Source organism: Echinops telfairi, unplaced genomic scaffold (assembly GCF_000313985.2).
Source record: "Echinops telfairi isolate 266 unplaced genomic scaffold, ASM31398v2 ScPeMD7_1713;HRSCAF=2227, whole genome shotgun sequence".
In the NCBI taxonomy this organism is placed as follows: Eukaryota; Metazoa; Chordata; class Mammalia; order Afrosoricida; family Tenrecidae; genus Echinops; species Echinops telfairi.
The window spans coordinates 17,879,534-17,906,435 of NW_022105611.1; the positions used below are offsets into that span (position 1 = coordinate 17,879,534).

At 44.3% G+C, this 26,902-nt stretch overlaps 1 protein-coding gene across 2 annotated transcripts in view; it reads right to left on the reverse strand.

Annotated features, from left to right (window-relative positions):
- UVRAG (UV radiation resistance associated) overlaps positions 1–26,902 on the reverse strand; it is a 289,183-nt gene that overhangs the window by 220,934 nt on the left and 41,347 nt on the right. For both annotated transcript variants that reach the window (XM_004708836.2, XM_045293121.1), the window contains exons 4-5: positions 18,457–18,618; positions 12,269–12,343 (exon numbers count right to left, since the gene is read on the reverse strand). In XM_004708836.2, coding sequence (XP_004708893.1) covers positions 12,269–12,343; positions 18,457–18,618 — 237 coding nt within the window. The remainder of the gene's footprint in view (positions 1–12,268; positions 12,344–18,456; positions 18,619–26,902) is intronic.

Here is a 26,902-nt window from a genome sequence, read left to right on the forward strand (position 1 = left end):
CCGATGAAACATACAACTTTCCTCTAGTTCTTAAATGCTTCCTCCCCACCATCATGATCCCAATTCTACCTTACAGATCTGGCTAGGCCAGAGGATGTACTTTGGTACAGATAGGAACTGGAAACACAGGGAATCCAGGACAGATGACCCCTTCAGGACCATTGGTGAGAGTGGTGACACTGGGAGGGTGGAACAAAGGTGGGTTGGAAAGGGGGAACCGATTACAAGGATCTACATAACCTCCTCCCTGGGGGGCGGACAACAGAAAAGTGGGTGAAGGGAGACTCTGGACAGTGTAAGACATGAAAAAATAATAATAATTTCTAAATTATCAAGGGTTTGTGAGGGAAAGGGGTCAGAGAGGGAGGGTAAAAAATGAGGAGCTGATACCAAGGGCTCAAGTAGAAAGCAAATGTTTTGAGAATGATGAGGGCAATAAATGTACAAATATGCTTGACACAATGGATGTACATATGGATTATAATAAGAGTTGTAGGAGCCCCCAATAAAATGATTTTTTTTAAAAAGTAGTCCCTCTCCTACTTACCTAGTAGAGTAAGAAATCATGCAGGGCAGTGACAGAATAATGACTCATTGTACACTTGAGCACATTTTCAGACGCAATGAGCATACTTTTTAAAGTCTCATTTATTTGTGCGGCGACTCCCCAAATTGTTACGTGATGAATCAATAGCCTGTGTTTCTATGTATGTATGTTCCTTTGGACATTAATATACTTTAAAGTGTCAGCCAAGTTCAAACCGAGAAAAATTCAAGTATTTCTGTTAAGCATCTTCAAGTCTTGGACACCTTCCGTCTCCAAACTCTGATGAAGCCCAGATGCTGAGCTGTTAAGGAGGAAGGTGAGACCTCCTCTTAGACCTGGGCCCAAGCTAAGGCGATTGTATTCCCCAGATCTGGCCCAAGATTTGAGACAACAGAGGATGTTTTTCTTCTCCATCCAAACAATGAGAAGTAGAGGGAAATGGGAATAGCGTTAGTAGGCAAGGCACACAGATCCTGAAACTGAAAGTAATTCTTTCTTTTCCTTAATTCACATCAACAGGGATGAAGACTCCTGACTGTGCTTCAGAGCATCTTGCAGTACACCCTGAAACAATCACAGTCACACACTGTGAGTACAACGTGGACTGAGGCTTCCATTCTACCAATGCGGAAGACTCAACGCCACTCTGGAGATCCTCTGAAGTAAAAGTTCACTTTAGAATAGAGCAAGATGGGAATAATGTGATCCTAACAGACTTCAATCACTCCCTCAGAAGACAAAAACAAACAAACAAACAAACAAACTTATGATGCTATGCTAAATCCTAGAACTATACAGAGTAAAACACAATCTCAACCCTGCTGGTGCCCTGGATACACACTGGGCTGCTAACTGCCAGGTGGGCAGTTTGAAACCACCAGACACTCCTGGGGAGAAAGATGAGGCTTTCTCCTCCTGTAGAGTGTAATCACCGTCCAGGCGCTCACTGGGGCAGTGCCACCCTGACCTACGGGCCACTATGAGTCGGCACTGACTCGATGGCATCGGGAGAAGGGACAGACAGGACAGGAGGGGGAGTTACGACAACAGGAAGAGAAGGTTAACAATGATATCATGCTAACTTGGATTAATGCTGGGATTTCTGGTTTTTTAAACGAAGGATTCCCACTATTGTAGAACAAGCTTAAATTGAACGTGACTTGGAGGTGGGATGGGTGGGAGGTAAGAAGAGAGGTCAAGAAAGCACTGGTTCTAGAGCTACAAACAATCAAGTTTTCAAAATCATAAGCAAAACTTGAAACTCTTTGAATCCCTCGGTGAAGACGAGTCAAGAGCTCTGTTTCTGTTTACTTTTCAAGAATCTAAAACAGCCATCTGAATCACCATACTTGGCTTTGCATTTTCCAGTTTAATATTCTGAAAAGCTCAGAAGTGGAGCTAAGATGACGAGCTTGTCCAAATGCCTGACAGGAAATGTGGCGTTTTCCCAGCTTATTCTCCAGCTGCAATGAGAGGGAATGGGGACCACACTGCAGCAGCCGGATTTAGAAATATGAGTTACAGGCGAAGATGAGTTTTCCAAACATCTGTCAGGAGTTAACTTCATCCAAGAGAAGAGAAAAGGGGGAAGTGAGAGACAGAGACTCAGAGGGGAGCCAAACTAGAGTGACTGGTGCGTGGAACTTTCGTGGTTGCTGGTGGGCGGACAGCCTTGCGGGCAGTGCGTGCCCACTCTGTAAGAATCTATACCTAGTTTGTAGGATAAAGTACTTAACAGCTTTCACCCGTACGATGCTCTGTGCTTCTCACAAGGCCTACTTATCTGATCAACTGCTGTTCTAAACAGACCCTGAAGAGGTGTCAAATCTTTGTTTCTTCCATTTTGTAATGAAAAGGAGCAAGGAGAAGTAGAGTACATACATATTTGCAATTTTTATGGATTGTCAACTTTTCCTTGATGATGTTGACAAACTGAGACGAGGACAGACATTTTCACTATATCCCTCTCTCCTCTCTGGGTTAAAACAGGTACGTGAGAAAGGTCATCCACGCTTGTTCTGAGTGCCCGCTCTGCCTGTGCCCTCTGTGGGCCTGGCAACCAGTCAGAGCTCATCCATGTGGCAAGCAAGAAGAAACAGCCATCTTCTCAGCTTCTCGGGCCTACAAAGATAACTAAGTGGAAATTGCTTGACCTTCCTGCCTTTCTGCATCCTAATCCTAAACATGATGGCATTGCAAGCCCACAGAAAGTATCCCTAACAGTACTTAATCACACGAAAGAAAGCAAATGATGGGGACATTTTCCAATAGAAATGAAATGATGGCTATCCCCTGGACGAACCAAACTCACATCTGCCGCTTGCCTTTGGGCCGAACAATAGCAGGTCTAAAGGGTGACTAGGATCCTGATGGCGCAGTGGAATGGGCGTTGGGCTGCTAACAGCAGTTTAAAACCACCAGTTGCTTCTCAGGAGAAGGATGAAGCTTTCTACTCCAAGAGTCTGAGTTAGTCTGAAAAACCCACAGGGCCAGTTCCGCTCGGCCCTCCTTGGTCACTACGAGCTGCCATGGCCTCGATGACAGTGAGTGGGGACCGAGTGAGTGAGTGGCCGGGATCAAACTCCGAAAGCAGGAAGCAGGTGAGGAAATAATGGAAACTGTAAACAAAGGGAGGAAGTGGGGAGGGTGTTATGATACTGTGGAGATTGGAACAAATGTCATGAATCATTGAATAGAAAACCAAGTTACTCTGTGAACCTTCACCCAAAGCACAATACAAAGGTTTGTAAAATAAAGAAGACCATCTAGCTAGCCTCTGACCTCTTCACAGATGAAATGGTATCATGAAGACACACATATCTAGGATGAGCTGTGCGCTCATCTTGGTTCTGCCACAACTCAGCTTAGTATCTCGTCTGTCTATTTATTCCAGAAGTGTTTACTTTATACCTATTGTGTGCCTGGAACTGAGCCTCGTTCTGGAGATACAACAGGAAGACACAGTTGCTGTCCTCTAGAAAGGGATACAGATGTCGCCCACAAACCTACAAGACACTGATACAACTGCTAGCACAAGTACCTCTCGGGGCTTCAGGGACAATTCATTGGAGAGGAATGACAAGTTACCATGTTCAAGGAAGTCATTTACCTGCTGTAGCTCATTTTCCCAGTAAAGCAAATAATGGCAGTAATACTGGCCTGGTTCTTTTTACTCTACCCCTGACTCTTGCTTTTTAGTGCAGAGCAGTTAAAAGTGAAAAGAAGAAATGATGAAGTCAAAGATCTGAAAGTTTCAAAGGATAGTTCAAAAACACAAAGTATTATAATGAAGTAAAAAAGAATAATGGGCATGTCTCAAACTGAGAATTGAAGGTAAAAGTCACACCTTGAGTATCCCTATTGAAGGATTCTATGGGCAAATGGAATGGCACCAGAAGCATCAAAGAAGGTGGAAAGACTATCCAGAGTCACCCTACAAACAAAAAACCCAAAAAACCCAGCAGTTAGAATTCAATCATTTTCAGGAGGGAGCAGATGCTTATAAACCACTGGTACAGGTGAACAAGCAGAGCTGCAGGAAGGCACTGGTGAAAACCAAGGCTTCAGTAACGGATGGACACCAGGTGACACACGTCAACAAGCAGATGCCATGCGGGAAGTGCTTACTCATCTTGCCACAGTTTGGAAGCTAGCTATTTGGCCAACCAACTAGAAGTGGTCCACATCTGTGCCCATTCCAAAGAAAGGCAATCAAATGCAATGTGAAAATTAACTCCCGGATGTACTCATGTATAAGCCGTGTTTTTCAGCACTTTTTTAATGCAGCTTTTGTGGTAAAATTAGGTGCCCTTGGGTGATACTTGGGTTGGCTTATACTCGAGTATATAGAGGAGGGTGTATGTGTGTATGTGTGTGTGTGTGTAGTTATATATAATTTCTAACACACTAGCAAAATTCTGAAGACAAGAAAAAACAGCTCTAGTCGTACATCAATAGGGAACTGTCAGAAGTTCAAGCAAGACTCCGAAAAATATGTGGACCAGGAATATTATTGATGTCAAATGGATCTTGGCTGAAAGAGAAAGGTGTTTTATCTATATCAGAAAGGTGTTTTACCTGTTTCATTCACTACATAAAGGCATCCAACCGTACCACATTATGGATAACACCACAAAGAATGAAAGTTCCAGAACATGTCAACATGTTCTTGCGGAACCTGTGTGTGTCAAGAGGCAATGATGAAAACAGAACAATGGGAAACAGAAGTCTACAACGAGAAGACGTGGACAGCAGGGTTGTACCTGTGCTCTTTCCTTATCAACCTGCACGCTGAGCGCACACTGCAATAAGGCAGACCACAAAGACAACACAGCATGAGGATTGAGGGAAGACTCCTAGCAGCCTGCGATATGCAGATGACACAATTTTGCTTGTTGAAAAAGGTGGCGTGAAGCGCTTACTGGTGTAGGTAAAAGGCTACAGCCTTCAGTAGGCATTATACCTGAACACGAAGCAATTCAAGTTGCCAGGGGCTTTGCTCTATTTGGACCAATCATCATCATCTACAGAAGTAGTAGACAAAAAAAAATCAAGTGACATATTGCATTGGGCAAGTCTGCTATAAAAAAACTTTTAAAAATCTTAAAAAGCAAAATGTCACTTTGATAATTATAGTGCACCTGACCCAAGTCACGGTATTTTCAATAGCTTCGTAAGCATGCGAAAGCTGGACAATAAAAAAGATTCTATAGAGGCCAATTGGTTTTTTCCATTAACATTATAAAGCAGTGCCACCTACTGGACTCAAAAGGTATTGCTGCTCTGGTTTTGTGTTTTGAGCAAAGAAGCTGGCTTGGAAGCACAGTCAGGGTGCTCCTCAGAAGCAAGTTTAGCGAAACTCTGTCTTATACTTGGGCCATGTTAACAGGAGAGGCCCATACCTGGAGGACATCATGCACTGGAAAACGGAGGGTTAGCAAGAAAGATGAAGACCCTCAACAAGGACTGATCCAGTGGTTACAGAGATGGGCTCAAACATGGGAACGATTTTCAGAATGGCACATGGCCTCATAAACTGTCTTTTTGGGATCCGTGGTGGCACACTGGGAAAGTGTCTGGCTGCTCACTGAAAGGCCAGCCGTTTAAACCCACCAGCTGTTCCAAGGGAGAAAGATGTGGCTGCATGTTTCCATAAAGATGCACAGCTGTGGAAACGATGGGCAACTCTGCTGCTATGAGCCAACTGAATCAACAGCACCGCTATCTTGGAAGGCCTTTTAGCATCTTGCCAACCACACGGTACTTAGCGAGGTATTGAGCCAGTTAGAGAAAACAAGACTTGAAAAGTTGGAGGTAGGAGAGATCTATCTAAGGAGGCAGAGAAACCATCATTCCCTTAGGATTTTTATTCTCAATCATAGGTATCCTAGTCTTAAAAGCAGCAAGCATTCACCTACTTTCATTAACAAATTTTTATTGAGAATTGCAGGCACCGTAAAGCAAGGGTGGCAAGACTTCATCTCGTGTACTTTGGACATGTTCCTGGAGAAGGACCTCAGGCGTGGCAGTCGGAGGACAGACTCGTGGCTGCAACAATGGGCTCAAACATAGGAACAATTGTGAGCATGGCGCAGGGACGGGCAGTGCTCCATGCCGTTGTACAGAGAGTTGCTGTGGCTCCAATCAACTTGACAGCACCTGACGACAAGGGGCAATCCCGACAGATTGCTCAAAGGACACAGCACGATCACAGGGAATTTCTGGGAAGATGTTCTGAGAATTCAATCTGCTTCGATAAGGAAACGGAAAGCTGTGAGGAATGGTTTCCCATCAAATGGTGTCTCAGAGGTTAGCAAGTATTTCCCTGGGAAACTTTACACACCCACCTGACATCCCTGACCTTGACCCTCCTGTCTGCTTTTTATTCACAAAACCCCAACGACATTAAAAAGAAACAAGCTTTGGCTCCCGATTGGATGCCATCCTGACATGATGCAAACTGAACCCTGCAGGGAAGGGTTCTTGAGGGAGGGGTAGAGATGGAAAGAGCACCCCAGCATAGTACACTCCTAGAAGGAGGACAGGATGAGAAACTACAGCTTCGGGTCTTGACAGTTTTGTCTAATAAAGGCTTCTGTGATTCTAGCGCAGTACTTTTTTTACTTCCCTTCCTATTTTCATCAAAGAATTTCAAATGTAATAAACCATTTCTCAAACACCTTCCTGACAGAACAAACTACTTCCAGCCCTGAAGTAGGAGGTGTGAGATTTACTAGGCTGCTATAAACTCAACGGAATTGAGTGAACTACTTTGGAGCAGCAGATAAACAAGGAGTGGAAAGTCCGAGCGGATAAGAGCATCCGCTTTGATGGCCACGCCGGCTGCGGGCACACCAAGAGAATGTGCCCAGAGGGAGGCTTCAGAAGGCTTAGTCAGCAGCAGCAAGAATAAGGGGTCTGCTCGTCGCTAATGTGAAAACCCAAGAATGCCAGAGAACTGACGGGCAGCATTTCGACTCACCAGTGAAAGGTGGTTTTAAATGTGCTTCCTTATTGAATGCTTCACAAGAGTGTCTTTTTTTTTCTTTCATAGAGAACCCAATCTTAAAATTTAATCTCCATTGCCTCAGCATTAAAAAAAATTATGGGTTTTTCAAAAACATTTCCATTTACAAGTATTGTGATTACAACCGTATTTGAATTTATTTCTGCCACCTTACTACCTACTTCAGGGTACAATTTATTTTCATTTTCTGCCTCCAAGTTGATAAAGTTTTCTATTCTATAGAGGAGCTCTGGTGATGTAGTGTTCATTGGGCTGCAATCCCTTGGGCCAGCAGTTCAAAACCAGCAGCAGCTCCGCTGAAGAAACACTGGGCTTTCTTACTCTGGTAAACAGTCTCAGACACCCACAGTGGGGGTCACTATGAGTCAGGGACGATGGCATTCAGGTAGTTTCTTGGTTTATTCTACAGAACCCTTTTGTTCCCTCCTGCAAATTGGAAATCTAATTTCTCTATTTCTAGTCTTGAGAAAGTATCTTTAAATTTTCCACACATATGCTTTACCATCAAACTTGTCTAACAAATTCGAAATTGTTCACTATCGCAGTCCTCCTCCTAAACCAATCAGTGATATGGACTGGTTTAGCCCTTTGAATATTCACCTCATCTTAGCATTGTTATCTAAGGCAGTATTTCTCAAACTCCAGTGACAGGGCCTGTTGCTTGGTTGCTTGCTTTATTTATTTGCTTACTTTTTCAACCCATTGTGAACTGAGACTCTTATATTCAACAAAAAAAGTTACCATAATGTCCAGTTGGAAAATGTCTATTGTCCACTCATTCATTCTAATGTCCATTCATTAGAAAAATGAATGGGAAACAGCAAGCACATTGAAGATCCGTTTCTCCTGCATTTATTGTTGCTGATGAGAAGACTGCTGTCAGTCTAAATTTGCAGGTACTATTTCTTTTCTCTCTGGTAGCTTTTAAGACATCCTCTTTTGAGATGACCCTTAAGGTTCTGCAGTTTCTCTAAGGGGTCTTTTTTCAATCTCCTTTTATTACAGAAAAAGTTCCACCTCAGGTGTTAGGCTCTCTATGCCCCTAGGAGCCCATTTCCAGCAACCCTTCCTGCTTCTGCCTACCTCTGTACACTTCCATTTCACAGATGCATGCTATCTTGTTCTCTATTTGTTTATTTTGGCCAAGCTATTTCAGTCCTTGGTGTCATACCTGGAATGTGCTCAGCTCCTAGCCTGAGGTCCACAATCTGAACCCACCCAGTAGTGCCGTGAGAGATAACATGGGAAGAGGAGGAGGAGGAGGAGGAGGAGCATGGCTGTCTGCTTCCACAGAGATTACAACAAAGAACCCCTTCCAGACAGTGATACAGAGTTTATCTGACTTTATCACCCACGGCTCTTTGTATGGCACACAGTGCACGCTTACCATTCCATCTGCACTGCAACGCCTGTTTCTGGCCTTTTAACAAAAGCTATAGGAATGCTTTCTAAGAATTGGCCTGTATTGCTTATTCCCACAGGCTATACAGCATCAAGATAAGCTAGACCTACAAACTGATTAAGCTCATTAACCGAAGGACTAAAGTATAAAATGCCCCACATATGCCATAAACAGTTTTGAGCACACAGTGACCAGCTGGGATATCTCAGCTCTGCCATTCACAACTGTCTAGTTTTATGAAAATCACGACACTTCTCTGGGCCAGCTTCCTCATCCATGGAAGAAGAAAATGATGGCGAGATGTAAAGCATTTAGCGTACGCTGTGTGAGTGCTCAATTCGTGGCAGCAGCCGTTATGATTGCTGGTAGGAGAAAACCCTGACTCTGCCCTACCGTGTTTCCAAAGGGGAGAGAAGTTCTACCCCATGTCCCAGGAGAGAAGGTCATGAGAACACCTTCCACCTTCTCGGATCCTTCACTCAGCCCTGCCCAGGAGAGCAGGTGACTTACCCGATGGTTGCAATGGGGAGATAAAAGCGGTGTAGGGGTCTCATGTCGTTCTGAGTGCGTCCATCCCAGAGTGGTCTCTCAAGCACAGGCTCTGCTGCCTGGTGGAGGCTCTGGCTTTGGCCTCGTAAGGAGAGAAGACCCCAGCTGTGCTTTGTTATTCTGGGGTACAGAGTTCATTCAGTTCAAGAGGATGTATACACAAACTCTTTATGTTGCAGAACTTATGTATTGCTTCTTAAAGGTATGTGTTTGGATTTTTCAGGGAATTAATGTAGCCCGGTAGACTACTGTTCGTAGTGATTAGAATTGTTCTTTTAAATAGGAAATTCTGGAAGCATGTTAGTATTTTGGGCTTCTTTGACTTATCTAGGAAACTCTTCTCCAGGCACTGCACAAGAGAAAGATGATGTTATTGGCTTCCAAATGAACTGATCATCTCAGAAGCCCCTATGTAGGGTCGCTCTGAGGCCAAATCAACTCAATGACAGGTTTTTTAGTTATTTTTGGTTTATTTTCTTAGCAACAGAATAAGCTAGTATGATTATCATTTTAGTAAATAAACAGAAATATCATTCTCCATGTCTTCCCATTCTTTATAATCTTTAAAAATAAGAAAAAGTGACTATCAGATATTATTATTTAGACACTCTCATCGGCTAAACTAGGAATAACTGACATACATCGAATCAGGATGTTATAGCAGTAAGCAATTGTCTAAGAAATACAATTTCATGCGAACCTAAAATTCTTATTTTAATAAAAATATCTTCCAATAACCTGTAACATGCCTGGAAAGTTCATTAGTGTTTAACTCTAATGCCCATTTGCTGCCGTATTTAAAAATGGTCAGTTGTTCTATAAAAGGATAGAAAATACACGAAATGGATGAATATAAGCAACTACGTTAATCACTGATGACAAACAAGTTGTAGACAAGGGGTTCTCAACCTTCCTAATGTTGCAACCCTCTGATACACAGTTCCTCATGTTGTGGTGACCCGCCCCCCCAACCACAAAATTATTTTTGTTGCTACTTGATCACTGTCTTTTTGCTACTGTTATGAATCGTCATGTAAATATCTGATATGCAGGATGTATTTCCATTGTTACAAATTAAAGCATAGGGATTAATCACAAAAATAATATGTAATTATATATTGTGAATCATTTATTTCTAATTACAAATAAATGAAAGTGGATGCCAACGCAGAGGCTCTGTGGCGTTGACTAGAACCGCCCCTTTGGGTTTCTGAGGCTGTAGCCCTCCATGGGAGCAAGCAGCCTGACCTTCCTCCCGGGGAATCACTGGTGGGTTCAATGCTGACCTTGTCGTTAGCTGCCCAGTGCTTCTCCAACAGGGCCACCAGGGCTCTGTGATGGACCACAGCAAGTTCCAGGCTCCAGTGACAAGCCCAGCTGTGCAGAAAGGGCCCCTGATGTCTTTTCATCTGCCCTCAACCCAGGTCATGAGCTCCCCTTTCAGCGGGAGCCAGAAAGCGCGGTGCTGGTGCATGAAGCAGTTCAGTCACTGCTGAGCAAGGGCTTACATTTCCTCCCAGGCCCTACCCAAGCGCCTCTCTCCCACTGTTCCCTCCCCTCTGGGAGCAGGCCGCCTTCCCAGGAGGATCCCCTGTTCTTCTGGCCGGGCACAGGTGGGCAGGGCCGCAGGCCAGAGTCTGCTGTGGCTCACTTGGGGGCCCCGCCTGCCGGCGTCCCAGCAAAGATGAACTGGGCTGGCTTGGTGGTTCCTTAATCTCTGGCTTTCCCTCCCGGTCTGGATCCCATCCTTTCTGCTCCTCCGTCCTGGAGAATCCGGGCACAAGGAAAGAGACTCTGGACCCTGCTGAGCGAGGGACTGGCAGGCAGCCTGGCCACCCGCAGGGCCCCTAGTGTATCATGTGGGCATGGGCGCTTCCCCCTGGCCACATTCCCCAATGATCCAGGGAGCAGCGGGCAGAGAAGGAAAAGATCCCACCCTGGCACGGACCTCTTTAGACAATATTATAAATAAGACTAGGGATGGGAGGGAGGGGAGGACAAAAAAGAAAGAAAGATTTAACAAGTTATTGCTGGTTGCATTTCTTGAAATGGACTGTCAATAATCAATCTCATACATTAGCTCCTGGAGGAGTTCACTACGCTCCTGCCAAAACTCCCATCCTGGGGTTCTCAGCTGTAATTTTTCACATTGAATCACCAATTTGTAAACATTTTGCTCTGTGCTTGTTTTGTGCCCCCAGCCATGACAGAAGCAGGCTGGGACTCTCCACTGAAAGGCATGTAGGGGCAATCCCTATGGTGGATGTTCATGACCCGGGTGCTACCCGTCAAGTTACTTTAACCATGTCTGTAACTGTCTGGGTGACTTTAACCAGGGTTGTCTCTTCCACATGCTGCCTGAGCGCAAGTCAGACCCAGGTGCTCACTGCATCGTTGGCCCATGGAGTACAGCACGTAGCAGGAAACAGCAGGTGCTCAAGAAACCGCTGAAGGAATGGAGTATTCTAAGCAGTAACACTGCAGGCAACTAGGAAGGAACACAGTCACTGAGAGTAAACCGTGTAAAGGCCTCAGACCTTTTTAGGTCAGACACCATAAAAAGTGGAACGTGCATAGGTTTCAAAGGGGGACAGACCTGAACCTTAGCTCAGCTACTTTCTAGAAGTATCCTGTAATGCTCACCCACCTCAACCTGGTTTCTGAAGCATAAAATGGACAAGATGAAACTCACCTCTTTGATTTGCTGCTGACTACGACTCCCCAAGATAAAGAATCCGGCACTCCGCTACAGGGCCACAGTCAGTCTACCTGGGCACTAGCGACGGTCTTACCACTCCTTTCCCTAACCATCTCAGGCTACAGAGACACTGCTGGTTACCATATTCCTTGCTTGCTTCATGGGTTTTCAACTGTACTGAACATCTGACATGTATAGTACAACCACAGGGCATTTAATCAAGCATCACCATTCTTTCATAACCGCCAAAGACTATATAAAAGAAATGAGAAGAATTGTCCTGTAGTTTGACTATGGGCTAGACTTGAGAAAAAAAATAGCTATTTCAGATTTTCCTTTAGGAAAGCTTATAATCTAAATTTAGAAAATATGTATTTGGGTAGTTACGGGCCTTACAAAGCAAATTTTCGCTTTAAAAGTATTCCCTCTAAGTTGCTAAGCAAACTTACAAGGCCCCTAACACGAGACGCTCACTGCACAGCGCGCGTCAGGAAGTGTGCAGGCACACTGGCACCCAACCACTGTCAGCATTGTGAGGGCTCTTACCTTGTGTTCGAATGGAGCACCGTAGTAGCCATCATTCAGCCCAAAAATGACCTCATTTTGGTTGCGAGCATGAATCTAAGGGGAGAGGGAAGAGCAGAGCAGTCTTTAAGTTTTCTCATTCCGATGGAAACAGGACAGTTGAAGCAGGGCCTACTCACCACGGAGGAACAGGCTGGCTGCATCCAAGCAACAGAAAACAAGTCACAAAGCATAAGAGCAGGTGATCAAATGAGAATTTCCTGCTTCGGCCTGTTCAGGGCCATCAAGTCAATGCCGACTCACAGTGACCCTATAGGACGGGGCAGAACTGCCCCTGGGGATTTCTAAAACGGTAACTGTTTACAAGTGTAGAATGCCTCATCTTTCTCCAGAAGAGCAACTGCTGGTTTTGAACTGCTGGTTAGCAGCCCAACACATAACCAACCACTACGCCACCAGGGCTCCCTGCATCGGTCAAAGTCTTCACAAAACTATCACACCAGCTCAGCAGTTCTATCATGCACACAGCTTCCACAAACACGAACAATTCCAAGATTTACTATAGAACGGCTATTCTGAGTCAAAACAGGCTTCTGGGTGGATTTCTGAAGTAGAGACGATTCAGAGGCATATGAAACATCCCCCGACCACAAATGAAAACCATAAACAACATACAAGATTAACATTATGTCTTATTTTCAAAAGGATAGTACAGATATTAATGTGGACTTTGCCTACTACTAAACTGATTTAAGCATCAGTCAGTGCCATTCAAACTTCAAAACTGACTGCCACTGAGCCGATGCTGACTCAGAATGGGCCTACAGGACAGACCAGAACTGCTCCCACGGGTGTCTGACACCGTGGCTCTTCACCGGAGGAGAAAGCCTCCTCTGTCCCCTCAGAGCGACTGGTGGTCTCCAAGCGCCGACTGGTCGCTACTCCACCACAAACCACCTACAGTGCAGGGGAGTCCGAGTGGACGCAGGTCTCTGCTCTCCAGTCAAAGTCGGCAGGAGAGCCCTGTCTCTCCCATCTCCTCCAACTCTGACTAAGGCAAAATTAGTTGCATGATCCTTCACTTACTTGCATCATTTATTGAATTTAATACAACTAATAACAAAATACATATGCAATGATAAATTTCTAATGAAAACGAAAAGGTAACTGAAAACTATTTTATGAGGAGAGAAAGCATTATGAAAGCAGTTTCAAAATGAGAAGGAACCTGGAATTTTACAAACAGAGTGTTTTACATGTCTCTGAGGGAAGGGGGTAGTTAAACACATTAAAATGTTGACGGTGGTTGTTGGTGACCTATGAGATGATGCAAGTGTTTTCACTGTCTCCCAAATTTTTCCAAATTGTCTACAAGGAACATGTATTGCTTTTTAAGCTGGAGGCAAACAAAAGCGAAAACCGCTAGGACTGCAGAGGTATAAATGAAAGGCGCGCTAGGGCAGCGCTCTCCAATCTAAGCTTCATGAAGGTGGGTTGACGGGGTTTACTGAAAACTCGGACACAGCACGACAAGGGCTCCCTCCGGCACCTGGTGGCCTCGGAGCCTGGTTTTGTGGTTTTGGTTGGAGTTTGTGATCAATTAACTTGCCTTTACTGTTTTCTTTTGGAAGTAAGAGATCAAAGTAATTTTTATTGAAATGACTTAAGTAAGAGAATTCAACAAATTCATAAGAATGGTGAAGAACAGGCTTAAATTCGTTAAGATTATTATCATAATTTGTTAAGAGTTTCTTTAAAAGGAAACATTGAACTAATGAATTCATTTGCAATCTGAAGCCAGAAGATGACTGTTTGTTGAAGTGTAACTAGCCTCACTCTTTGAAGCCCCAGGGCAAAGGTGACATCAACTGTCCTGCTGTGCTATCACCAGCCAAAGTCTGATGACTGCTAACCACCAAAGCAGAAAGCAGTGCCTACCAAAGAAGTCGCGTGATATTTACTAACAGATACCCTGTAACTTAGTCACAAGATTACTACCGTTCCTTTTCCAATTTCTTAATGCATAACAAATCCCCTCCTTTCTGCATTCAGGGAGAGAGGTTGTTGTTGAATGGGATCCACCCTGTCTCCTTGAATTTTTTTTTAATCGTTTTATTAGGGACTCATACGACTCATCACAATCCATACATACATCAATTGGGTAAAGCACATTTGTACATTCATTGCCCTCATCATTCTCAAAACATTTGCTATCCACATAAGCCCCCGCATCAGGTCCCCATTTTCCCCCTCCCTTTCCGCTCCCCATCCCTCATGAGTCCTTGATAATTTAGAAATTATTATTTTGTCATATCTTGCCCTGTCCGACGTCTCGCTTCACCCACTTTTCTGTGGTCCGTCCCCCAGGAAGGAAGTCACATATAATTCCTTGTAATCGATTCCCCCTTTCCAACCCACTCTCCCTCTATCCTCCCAATTTCGCCACTCACACCACTGGTCCTGAAGGGATCATCCGCCCTGGATTCCCTGTGTTTTCAGTTCCTATCTGTACCAGTGTACATCCACTGGTCTAGCCAGACTTGCAAGGTAGAATTCGGATCATGATAGTGGGAGTGGGGAGGAAACATTTAGGAACTAGAGGAAAGTTGTATTTTTCATCGTTGCTACATTGCACCCTGTCTGGCCCCCGAGACCTCTCTGCAAGGGGATCTCCAGTGGCCCACAAATTTTCCTTGAATTTCATAGTCAATAAAAATCCCGCTCTTTCCCCTGCACCTGTCTCATGAATTGGTCTACGTGCAGCAGGTAGCCCAAATCACCCTCACTGCCAGGACAAAAAGATGCTGGACTAAAAATCAAGTGAGCTGGCCTCCAGCTCCAACTGTATTAGCTCTAGAGACAAAGAAACTCTGTCTTGGTTATCGTTATAATTCTAGTGTCTAGCTCGCTACACAACATTTAGTAACAAATCCCTGTTAATGGGCTCATTTTCCTTTAATGCCCCCATCAGTGAAATGCAGAAAACACACCTTGCTCTATATTACAGGGTGTGAAAAAGATGGAATTACGTAGCTGAATGTGAAAATACATTTGGAAGGTAGACTTCCGAAAACTATCAAGAAAAACTATAAAAACTATTAAAAAAGAAAGAGACAAACAAATAATTGTATCAAAACCCAGACTGCCAAGCAGCTCAGGGGCTAAGAATGAGAAAGGAAGCCCTGCTGAGCAAAACAGGTTGCATTCAGAATTCTCATTAGTTCAGCTGTAGGAAGTGTAGGTAGATGTGTACAAACCCTCACTCTTGACCTACAGATTGCCCGCCCCGCATCGTTCTGTGGTAATTCTAATATGCAAACTGTGCACTACAGTGCTCCATTCATCTAACCCAACCTTGCACATATTTTAATTCATGAAAATTTGCAAAAAATTTTAGACAGCTGATTAGAGTTAGTGGAGAAACCCACTGCAACTGAGTCAATCACAATTCACAGGGACTAGAGTCAATGGGAAAAATATATATATATATGGTCTGAACCATGGGGCAAATACTAGCGTGAGTTAGTGACCTTTAGTAAATCACTTAATCTCTCCAGGCTTCAGTTTTCTTACTTAAATATCAAAGAAATGACCAGTGCTTGCTCACAAGATCTTCAGAAGCCTCCTTACCATTGTATACCTCCCAAGAGATTCCATATCTCTATAAAGATACTCAATCAGTGAAGCAGAATCTAATTGCTGCTGTTATTAGTACAAAGTTCTAACCACTTGAGCTAAGCACAACTCTTCCTGCAATTAAAAGGAGTTAAGAACGCAGCAGGAACCAGAGGTCAGCAGCGAAAGATTAATATTTGTGGAGTAAATAATGTAATTTGATTCCATGCAAATTCCTCCAAAATAGAAGAGAGGTAAACACACCCTTTTTACAGGGGGTCGGGGGTGGGGGGGTGGGGGTGGTGGCAATAGCAAAACAAAAAACAAACCCACTGCCACAGAGTTGATTCAAACTCACTGAGGCAAAAGAAGAAAACCCTAACTCCTGACCATCAAGTTAATCCGAGGCTGTAAATCTTTACAGGGGCAGAAAACCTCATCTTTCTCCCACAGAGCAGCTGCTGGGTTCAAACTTCTGACCTTCCAGTCAGCAGCCCAGTACATAGCCCACGTTGCCACCAGGGCTCCTTATTATGACTCCATATAGGGTTTTCCAGACTGTAAATGTTTACAAGCTAGACAGCCTCATCTTTCTCTCAGGGACTGACTGGTGGGTTTGAAGTGCCAGCCTTGAGGTTAGCAGTCCATTTGCTGACAGCGCCACCATGGCTCCTTTTGGATGAGACCTGAAGGCTAAAATTCTGTTAAAGAATTTAATACATTAATTGTATTATTAATGATAGAAGGACATAAAGTCTTTAAATGTGGTAAGCAAGATGAGTACAGATTTTTTTTATCTGGGGGAAAAAAGAGAATTAAATTGCATCCTTGAAAGTAAATGTAGCAGAAAGTATGCTGTTGTTAAGTGCCATCAAGTGGTTCTGACTTCGAGCAACCCTACGTAGAACAAGAAGAAACACTGCCCGGTCCTACGCCATTCTCACAATCATTGTTTGGCCCATTATCGTAGCCACTGTGTCAATCATCTTGTTGTGGGCCTTCAAGCTTGGGTGAGGAGTGTCTAGATCTTAAATACTAGTGAGCACTCATCTAAGATGCAGCTATTGTTACCTCCTTGTCCAAGGAAAGGGTGGTAACAATGGAAACAGTTCAATGGATTAATGCACCATGCAAACATCAGTCTCCACATGCTGAGACCAGAAGAACTAGATGGTGCCCGGCTACCACCACCAATGGACTCTGAAGAAGATCACATTAGACAGTTCTGGATAAAGTGGGAGAAAAATGTGGAACAAAATTCAAAATCGTAAGAGAGATCAGGCTTACTGGTTGGACAAGGGCAGGTGGGACCCCTTGTGGTCTGGAACTGACCTCACACTGCAGAATCATCATCAATCATTTAAGAGGGAGGGGGGAAATGAGGAGCTGATACCAAGGGGTCCAGTAGAAAGCAAATGTCTTTAGAATGATGAGGGCAACAAATGTACAAATGTGCTTGACACACATGGATGGATGGATGGATTGAGATAAAAGTTGTATGAGCCCCCAAAAGATGATTTTTTAAAAAGGGGGGGCAGCATTTACTCGGTGACAAAGTCTGGAGGGCAGGGAAGAAGGGCGCGTGGAAACAAGCACAAGGAGAAAGCAGGATGCATGTTGATACAGCGAGGAGACTGCAATGGAGCTGAAGCAGAATGTCTTGTGAGGTTTTGAGTATGACAGTGATGATCTACTCTGTAAGCTTTCACATAATTCACAATGAAAATGAAAATGAAACCCTAGGAAGCGGCTCTACTCTAACAGGTCAAGTCGAATTGCCACAAGGACAATCATTTAGGGCCTGGGGCGTTGTTTGTTTTGTGGTTGTCTTGGGTCACAGGTACGGGAATGGTGAAGAATGGGTGGCAATGTAGATAATCCAGGAGCATTTGCTATTCCTCTGCTCGGGAAATATATTTATTCTCCTTCCTAGAATAACTGTTCTCCTGGACAAAAAGAAGAGCAGTACTGAAGAGCGGTCCTTACTGGCAACTGAATTTTCAGATCCTAGAGGACAAAACACAGTCAGATGGAGAAGCAGCACAACACTATGAGAAAGCATATCTTTGCCTACAAGGAAAAAGAAAGGGGGAGGGGAGACTATCTTAAAGAATTAGTAGCTTATGGTCTTTTTCCTCAAGTTTCTATAGTTTAGGGTAATTTTTTTAAAGTCATTTTATTGGGGGCGCGTACAACTCTTATCACAATCCATCCATCCATCCATTGTGTCAGGCACATTTGTACATTTGTTGCCATCATCATTCTCAAGACATTTCCTTTCTACTTGAGCCCTTGATATCAGCTCCTCATTTTCCCCCTCCCTCCCTGCTCCCCCCTCCCCCGTGAACTCTTGATAATCTATAAATTATTATTATTTTGTCATATCTTTCACCATCCAACGTCTCCCTTCACCCACTTCTCTGCTGTCTGTCAGCTTAGGGTAATTTTTTAAACTTGGTGATATCTCCATTTTTTGCAATCAAGTAAACAAATAAATAATGGTTCTCTATGATAGGAAATGTCAAAATCATCAATAGAAAAGCCAGGTCAAAATCATCAATAGCTATGACAGCTGCTTATAAATTGAAAATTACCTGCTGACCCAAGTATTTCAGCCCATCCAAGCAGACTTTCCATTCAATCAACAGCTGGTAGACATCTTCCTTCCCACCCCATATCCGCACCACAAAACGAGACACCGACGTATCAAGATGGTCTGGCATTATTCCAAAATCAAGACTCCGCCACGTTGGATTCTGGGGATGGAAAGGAAACCATGAGTTAGAAAGGCTCTAATTTGTTTACAGTTATTCAATTAGACCGTAAGTCACTTGTTTATAAAGACCATATGACCTCACATATACATTATACTACAAACGTAGTGAGCCAAGAAGATATTCCAGTTAACACAGAGAGTGATAACGGTAACTTTTGAACTTCGCTGCTTATATTAGAGCCATTAGGAAGAGTGTACATTCTGATCTTTCATTAATATGATTTCATATGGTAAAACATTTGTATTCAACACATGTTACAAGCTAATATGTTGACACTGCCTTCAAAGAGTCTCCAACTTATTATCTGGTTCAAACCTCTATTTAAATACGTGGTCTCATGAAAAGTTAAGTAAGAGAATTATGCACAAGGTTAAAGAATGCACGGGAATGGGGGAGATACCACAAAGACGGTGACGGAGTAGGATTTCATTAGATCAATGTAAGGAAGTCTGACAAAGAAGACTCTGTAGGCAAAGCTGGAGCGAGATACATAGAATTAAACTGAGCAGATCTCACACGACTTGCCAAGGAGCCGGTACTTTATTCTGTTCAAGATGTGAGGCCTTTTGGTGGATTTGATGTTAAAATGACAATCTCAGTTTTATGCTTTGGAAAAAACCTTATTTCTCATTAAAATAATCATCTAAATTGCATTCTCTGAAAAGTCAAGATGCTTGGGAACGTTAATAACATCTGTAAAAGTGAACTGCAGTGCATCCACTACTCACTTTCACCTCGTTCCCTTATGAAAGGTTACTGCTTTCCTTCTAAATCTAAACTAGCAGCTTCCATAGTGTGTCAATCAGAGGATCCTCGTAGAGAGAACAGTTGCTGCTCTGGGTAGCAGCTCTATTCCTGACCAAAGGAAGATGGAGTGGTGCTGGTTTTCTAGGGGACACAAAACTTGCTGCTATGATTTTGTGGACTTGGTTGTTGACATTTGAGGGGAAGGGGAGACATAGATGACTCCCAGCTTCATAGGCCTTAAAATGATCTGTCATTTTTATTTATGTGCTGATATTTTTATGTATGATTCCATGCTACTAAAATAAAAGATCTGATAGAGCAAGAATATAGCCTGAATTGTTTACACTAGGTCCCCAAAACTTAAAAAGCTGGTAAATGTGAATGAGTGAATGAATGCTCAATTAACTGATAGGGATGTTTGGGGACACTGGGAAAAGATCAGTATACAGCACAATGATAATAGTAAGCATATTCATGCAATCAGTTTTATACTGGATCCCACAAAAAGCAAATTCCAGCCACCCAAGACTTCACTCCAAGATCAAGGCTACTGCTAGGTGCTCTCCAGTCAGTTCCCACTCACAGCGATCCCGTGTCCCACAGAATGAGAAGCAGTGCCCAGGCCCGCGACACCCTCACAATCATCCCAACGTTTGAGCCAGCTGTTGCCACTATCGCCCTAAAGAATTTTTTGTAGGGCAGATCTGCATGTTACTACAACACCTTCCTCTTTTGCAATGGCCCTCTATTTTACCAAGCATGTACCTAAGACTCACCACTCCTGCTTCTAAGAAGCAGTGTGCACTTCATCCAACACAGATTGTTTTTATTCTTCAGAAAGTCCATGATACATTTAATATCTTTGCCAACACCACAATGCAAAGATATAATCCAGTCTTTCTATCCATTATCTATTTTTCACATGCGTGTGAGACACATGGAACTTGAGACACCACCTTAAACAAGCAACAAGCATTAGCCTCACCGACATTGGGACAACTGAGCATTGTGTGGCCATCATACAAAGCACAGCAAGGGACAAATCACTTGGATGGTAACCTGAATCGAATCATAAGGAAACATCAGACAAAGTAGAGGAACTTTTTTTTAATCTTTGAGGACATTTTTAGTTTCTTTTTTAAAAATACTTTCATTAGGGGCTCTTACTTGCACATATGCTGCCATCATCATTTTCAAAGCATTCTCTTCCCACTGGAGCCCCTGATTATCAGCTCCCTATTTCTTCTCCCTCCCTCCCCCGCCCACCCTCACAAACCCTTGATAAGTTATAGATTATTACTTCCTTATCTTACATCATCCTCCATCGCCCCTCACCCACTTTTCTGTTATTCGTCCCCCTGGAAGGGAGTTCTAGACTGATCCTTATGATTGATTCCCCTTGTCTCCCCCAACCATCCCCTAATCCTACTGGTACTTGTACTCTCATTGTTCGTCCTAAGGGCTTTATCTATCTTGGATTCCCTGTGTTTCAGGCTCTTCTCTGTAGCAGTGTGCATGCTCTGATCTAATACGATTTGTAAGGTAGTATTGAGGTCATGATAGTGGGGTGAAGGAAGCACCAAAGAGCTAGAGGAAAGTTGTGTGTTTCATCGGTGCTATACTGCACCCTGACTGGTTCATCTCTTCCCTGTGACCCCTCTGTGAGGGGATGTCCATTGTCTACAGATGGGCATTGGGTCTCCACTACATGGCCCCTCCACGCCCACCCCCCTTCAGCTTGGTATGGTTTGTTCTGGGTCTTAGATGCCTGATACCTGATCCCATTCTTCCATGTGGGCTTTGTTGCTTCTGAGCTAGGTGGCCACTTGTTTACCTTCAAGCCTTTAAGACCCCAGATACTATATCTTTTGATAGCCGGGCACTGTCAGCTTTCTTCGCATTTGCTTATACACCCATTTTGTCTTCAGCATTCGTGTCGGAAGGTGAGCATCACAGAATGCCGGATTGTTAGAACAAAGTGTTCTTGTGTTAAGGGAATACTTGAGTCGAAATCCAATGTCCATCTGCAACCTTAATTCTTAACATCTAGATATGAGTACATAGTTCTATCCCCTGTCATTATATGTGTATCTACATATGTACATGCCTGTATTTAGGCCTCTATAAATGTCCTTTGCTTCCTGGTTCCTTCCCCTTTTCCTTTTACTTTCTAGAGGGGCATTTTACAGAACTGGCCCACAGAGTTTAACATTGCCAAAGTCCAGGCTCGCACACAAGAAGGCTAAAGAACTGTTCCAGATGGAAGGAGAATGGAGACATGACGGCTGAAAACAGGCGTGATTCTGGATTGGGTTCTAGATAAATGTCAATATTTGAATAAGAACTGTAGGTTAGATAATAGCATCCTATCAGTGTTAACCCAAAAAGTCAAACCCACTGCTGGTGAGTTCATGCCACCTAATTTTGGTTGGGCTGCTACCCACAAGGTCAGCAGTGCCAACCCACTCGCCACCCTGCAGGGGAGTCTGAGGCTGCCTGCCCGTGAGAAGAGTTAGTCTCAGAAACCCGCAGGGTGAAAGGTCCCGCTCTGTACCATAGGGCTCCTTTCAGCCGGAATTGGCTCAATGGCAGCAAATTTAGTTTTATCTTGCTCTATTTTTTAAATAAACTTTTCCTTGTGAATGAGGTGAAGGTTTACAGAGCAGATCCTAGTTTGACATCCAACAATTCATTCATACACACTAATTCAACTCACCCACTGCAAACCCCTGATGTACCGATCACTTAGCCCACCTCCTCCCTGCTCTTTGTTTTCGTTCTTCCTTTCCTAACCTGCTGAACTTGGTCCTGGGATAAATGCTGTTTTGGTTTTTTTTAATCTGAAATGGCTGATTGTTCTAACACAGACATGGGTTCCATTCCAGAGCTGAAAGGCAAGGGCCACAGTCTTCGGGGTACCACAAGTCTCTAGCTGACCAGCAAACCTGGTCTCTTTTAGGATTGGGAGTTCTAATCCACACTCTCCACCCACTCTATCCAGGGCTTTCTATGGCGATCCTTTCCAGAGCAGTTGGTAGTGGTAGCCTGGCACTGTCTCATTCTTCTGGTCTCAGGGCCATGGAGACTAATGTTGAGGTGATCCGGTATTCCACGGGACTAATGATTTCCACATTTCCATCGCTCTACTTTCCTCTCAACAGGGAGAGACCATACGTTGCACCTTAGAAGGCTGCTCATGAGCTTTTTTTGTTTGCTCATGAGCTTTTAAGACCTCCGTTCCCACTCACTAAATTAGGCTGTAGAGCACTGTCTTTGAGAACTACATTGTGCCAATCAATCTTGTGGTCCCCCGACTATGGTCCTGATATCTCCGGGTCCACCGACTCAGTCCCTCCAGGTGCTCTGTCAGGCCTAACAAGTTTTCGTATACTCGGAGTGGGAGAGCTCTTGCCTTCCAGGCGGGAGCCGTGGGTTTGATTCCCAGCCAAGGCATTCCCAAGCACAGCCATCACCCATCTGTCAGTGCTTGTTTGAATCGTGCTGTGATACTAAATACGTTTCAGAGAAGCTTCCAGGCTAAGACACCCTCGGAAGACAGGCCTGGTAGGAAGAAAGGCCAAAAATTGGTCAATGAAAACGCGATGGGAAAAAAGAGAAAGAAAACCCTATGGGTGAGAACAGAGTATCGTCCTATATAGTGCTGGCAGAGAAGGCTCCTGGTGGGACGGCAACAGCCATGGGCACGGCCGGAAGCAGGCACAGTTTTTTTCCTTCTAATTGCGCACGGAATCACCATGAGTTGGATCTAATTCGATGTCGACCAACAACCACACGTAAGAACGGGGAGGGCAGGACACCAAAGCCGGCATGACACCAGGAGAGGCTCCAACAGCAGCTTTTCACGAGCCGGGATGTTTCCTTCGCCTTCAATAACATCACAGGGGAGCCACCAACCTCACTGCCATCACGTCGACAGCAGCTTGGCCAGCCTCCAAGCCAGGGTGGAACCGCCCCTGTGCATTTCCATCCGAGACTGTCATGGGAGCTACGCCTTTCTCCCAAGGAGCACCCGGCAGGCCAATGGGTAACCACGACGCCACCAGGGATCCCGTCACATGAAAAGGTATCCACTCATTTTCTCCTCGTTGCGCCCTTTGGGTCCTTCAACGACAGTCCCTGTGCTCTATAATATGAGGTGGAATCATCTCGAACCCTCGTGCTCAGAGTGGCAAAGCAGTGGAAACGGGAGGAAATGGTGGTGGCCCTTGTGCAAAATGAACAAAGACTTGGTGGGTGCACCTGCAGGGCCAGTCTGTGCGGGGGAGAAGGGAAGGGGGCACACTGCGGATTTTCTATGTGGTTGTGTTAAATATTCTTAAAGACTTCCTTCTAACGCATCAGACAGATGCCTCTGGGTAAAAGAGTGGGCTTCTTAAAGTGATTTCATGTGATCAAATGATGATCTGCATTTCTCCCCCAAGTCAAGACAACATGGATACAGTGGAGCTTTTGTGGATCTTCTCGTTACAAAGACTTTCCTTTACGCATTGACAACACACTGCTGAAGGTTGCCAGACAGTGAGTAATCATGCCTGAGTTGGTACTGCCTGCCACATATCCAGAGCCTTTACTGAAGCCCAAGGATTTTACTGGCTTTTAATTTATGTGATATCTGTACATACCAGCCTAATTTCTGGATGGATCAAATCATTCAAGTACTCACATCACCTAGGAACCCACCCTATTATTCATTAAAAGCACAATAGCCGAATATCAGTATATTTATAACTTTCAGAAGTTCTACCAGCTAACTCTAAGAAGGTCTAAAATCACTACAATCGCCCTCACTAGAACAGGTTTCTATCACACTGCTCATTAACTAAAGTATGCCCACAAGAATCACAACAATAAAGTCATTAAAAGCTGCTCCAACTTTCTCAAAACATACAGTAATGCTGAGGAATTACACACTGGTTTTACAAGTCGTAGTTATTTTTCAGCCCAATAAATTGTCTTTCCCCTGTCTCACTCACCTCTATTCATTCTTCATGTCTCAATTTAGGAAAGTTAGAAACCTCTCCTAGTTCCAACCCCCCAAGACTCAGATAATAAGGGGTACAAGGGAGCTGATGCTGAGAAGTTCAAGAAGGAAGAAATGTTTCAAGGACTGTGGTAGCAATTGTACAACACTGCTCGATGTGACCGAACTAGGGAATGATATGAAGTCTATAATAGCTTCCAGTAAAATGGTTTTTGGGGGAAAAAGACAGATAAATAGACATTTATTTTTATAACATCTTATCCTTTGTTGTACTCTACTAACATATGCACTTCTCTCAGTCTTCCTTTTTATCATGTGGCTGACCAGACAGATGTTGGAGAACTCTCAAGAAGATGAAGTTTAACATAAAATAACAATCTGATGTAAGTGAGAGAACTAACACTCTGTCCAGATACACCTCTATCAACACGAATGCTAATTCGCTCGGTCACAATTGGACCAGAAACATGAACTTGATTTGAGAATCGCTCAGACCAGGAACTCAAGAAAAGCCCTTGAAATGTTCTCCGTTTCTTCCCCAAGGATTAGCAAACAGCTCTAAATCGCCAAACCCACTGCTGTTTGGAGTCGAACTTCAACTCGCAGCAACCCTCTGAGGCCCGTGGAACCCCTGGACAGAGCTGCAAGGCTGCTGAGCAGCTCAGACGCCGTTATGCTGTCTTAATGAATGTTCCACAATGTACGTCTAGGTTCTAACATCCATGGCAACAGCTACACAGACTCAGACAAAACTCACGATGAAAGGGTTCATTAATGAACTTAACAAATTGCAAAGCCACTGAGAAATACCCAGGGTTGAGCAGTTTATCTGGACATGCTATAAAGTTCTATCAAGTTTGCTAACAAACCCCCAAGGGCATACCACTCTGCTTTAAGTCTCCACTGGAAGACATTTAACTTTCATAAGGCCCATCAGTCAGCAAACCAGCTCCCCAAATGAAGTGCCCAGAGGCACCCCACTCTGGTGAGCCTCAGCCTGAAGGCATTCAGCTCCATTTCCCCAATTAAGTGCCCAGCATGGCAGTATCTCAACTCACAAGCCAGCATCCTGGACAAAAGCCCTCATCTGAACTTGCTCCATGGATTGGGAAGCCCATTACTCTGTTCCATGCCCTGGTCCTGCTGCTGCTCCTTTGATGTTTTAAGTCTTCCAAATCCAGGAGGTTCACTGTGCAGAGATCTGGGATCCGGAGGGCACACTGCACTCACTCTTGGCTCTTGCTGGTCATGAGATCCCTCCTTCTGCTTCTCAAAGGGCTCATATTTATACACGGCAGGAGGCCACTCCATAGGGAGTCCCCCATTTGCAGTCACTCACAGGTGAAGCCTATCAGTCTCTTTCCCCACCTTCTTACCATGCAAGGAAAGGTCATTTGTGGGAGTACAGACTTTGGCTAGAAGAGCACGTTAAACCATTTACTGCCCTGCTACTGTGCCACTAGGCTCCTTAAAACAGCTCGGCTCGGTCACCTAAATCCAGTTGTGCTAAATGATGCCTCACCTGCTTTCCCTACAAGTATGTGCTCCAGAGCTTTGTTTATGTGGTTATAATCTTCTCACTGACCTCACGTGCTTGTTCAGCCCATTCTGACTCATGGCAACCCGGTGTGCGCAGTCACCTGCTCCAGCGGGCTTTCATGTGATCTATGGAAGCATATTGCCAGGCTGGCCTTCTGTGATGCCTCTTATTGGGTTTGAACCATCAAACATTCTAGCCATAGTCAAGCTATTTGTACCACCAGGAAGACCTACTAAAGCACCCCTGCCATATGCTACCTTATTCTGCTTTATTTTTCCGCTTATCAATGCTAACAAGCACAAGCACTTTTCTTTAGCTAGTGACGTGGAGTGTGGCTTTAGAATCAATGAAGCCCTACAACTTTTAACCACCAGGTGGCAGTCATCAGGTGTCACAGGCTGCAGGCCAAAAAACCCACAGCCATTGAGCTGATAAATCATAAGGTGTCTATAGAGGGTTTCTGAGATGAGCTACATGAGGCTGACGGCTTTATCTTTCTCCCCAAGAGTGGCTGGTGGGTTTGAGCCACCAGCCTTTCAGTTAGCAACCACTGTTTCGTGCGCTGCTCCGCCAGAGCTCCTGGCTCTGAAAAGAGCTGGAACCAAACAGGACTTCTTGTGAAAACACTAGTAAGCTCACCTGCAATTTGTAAAATCTTTCATGAGCTTGAGTTAGTTAATTGTGCCAACCTGGCCGATAATCACATGTGGGGCTAATTGAAAGGTGGCGGGATAAAGGGTGGTGAGCCTCGCCTTTCTAGTTTTCGGGTCTCTTGCTTTGTGATGGTCACACCAGGGTGCAGCTGCCTTAGCAGTTCCCTGCTTCAGCTTGTAAGACTGACTTCCTACAAGACATCCCCAAGGAGAAGCCACATGGACCTACCCCGATGCAGCCCTGAGTGCTGGAGCAGCCGTGTGGAGACCCCTGCTAGTGCTGAGATGCTTGTTCATTCACTGACTCAGCTTTCCTCCTGC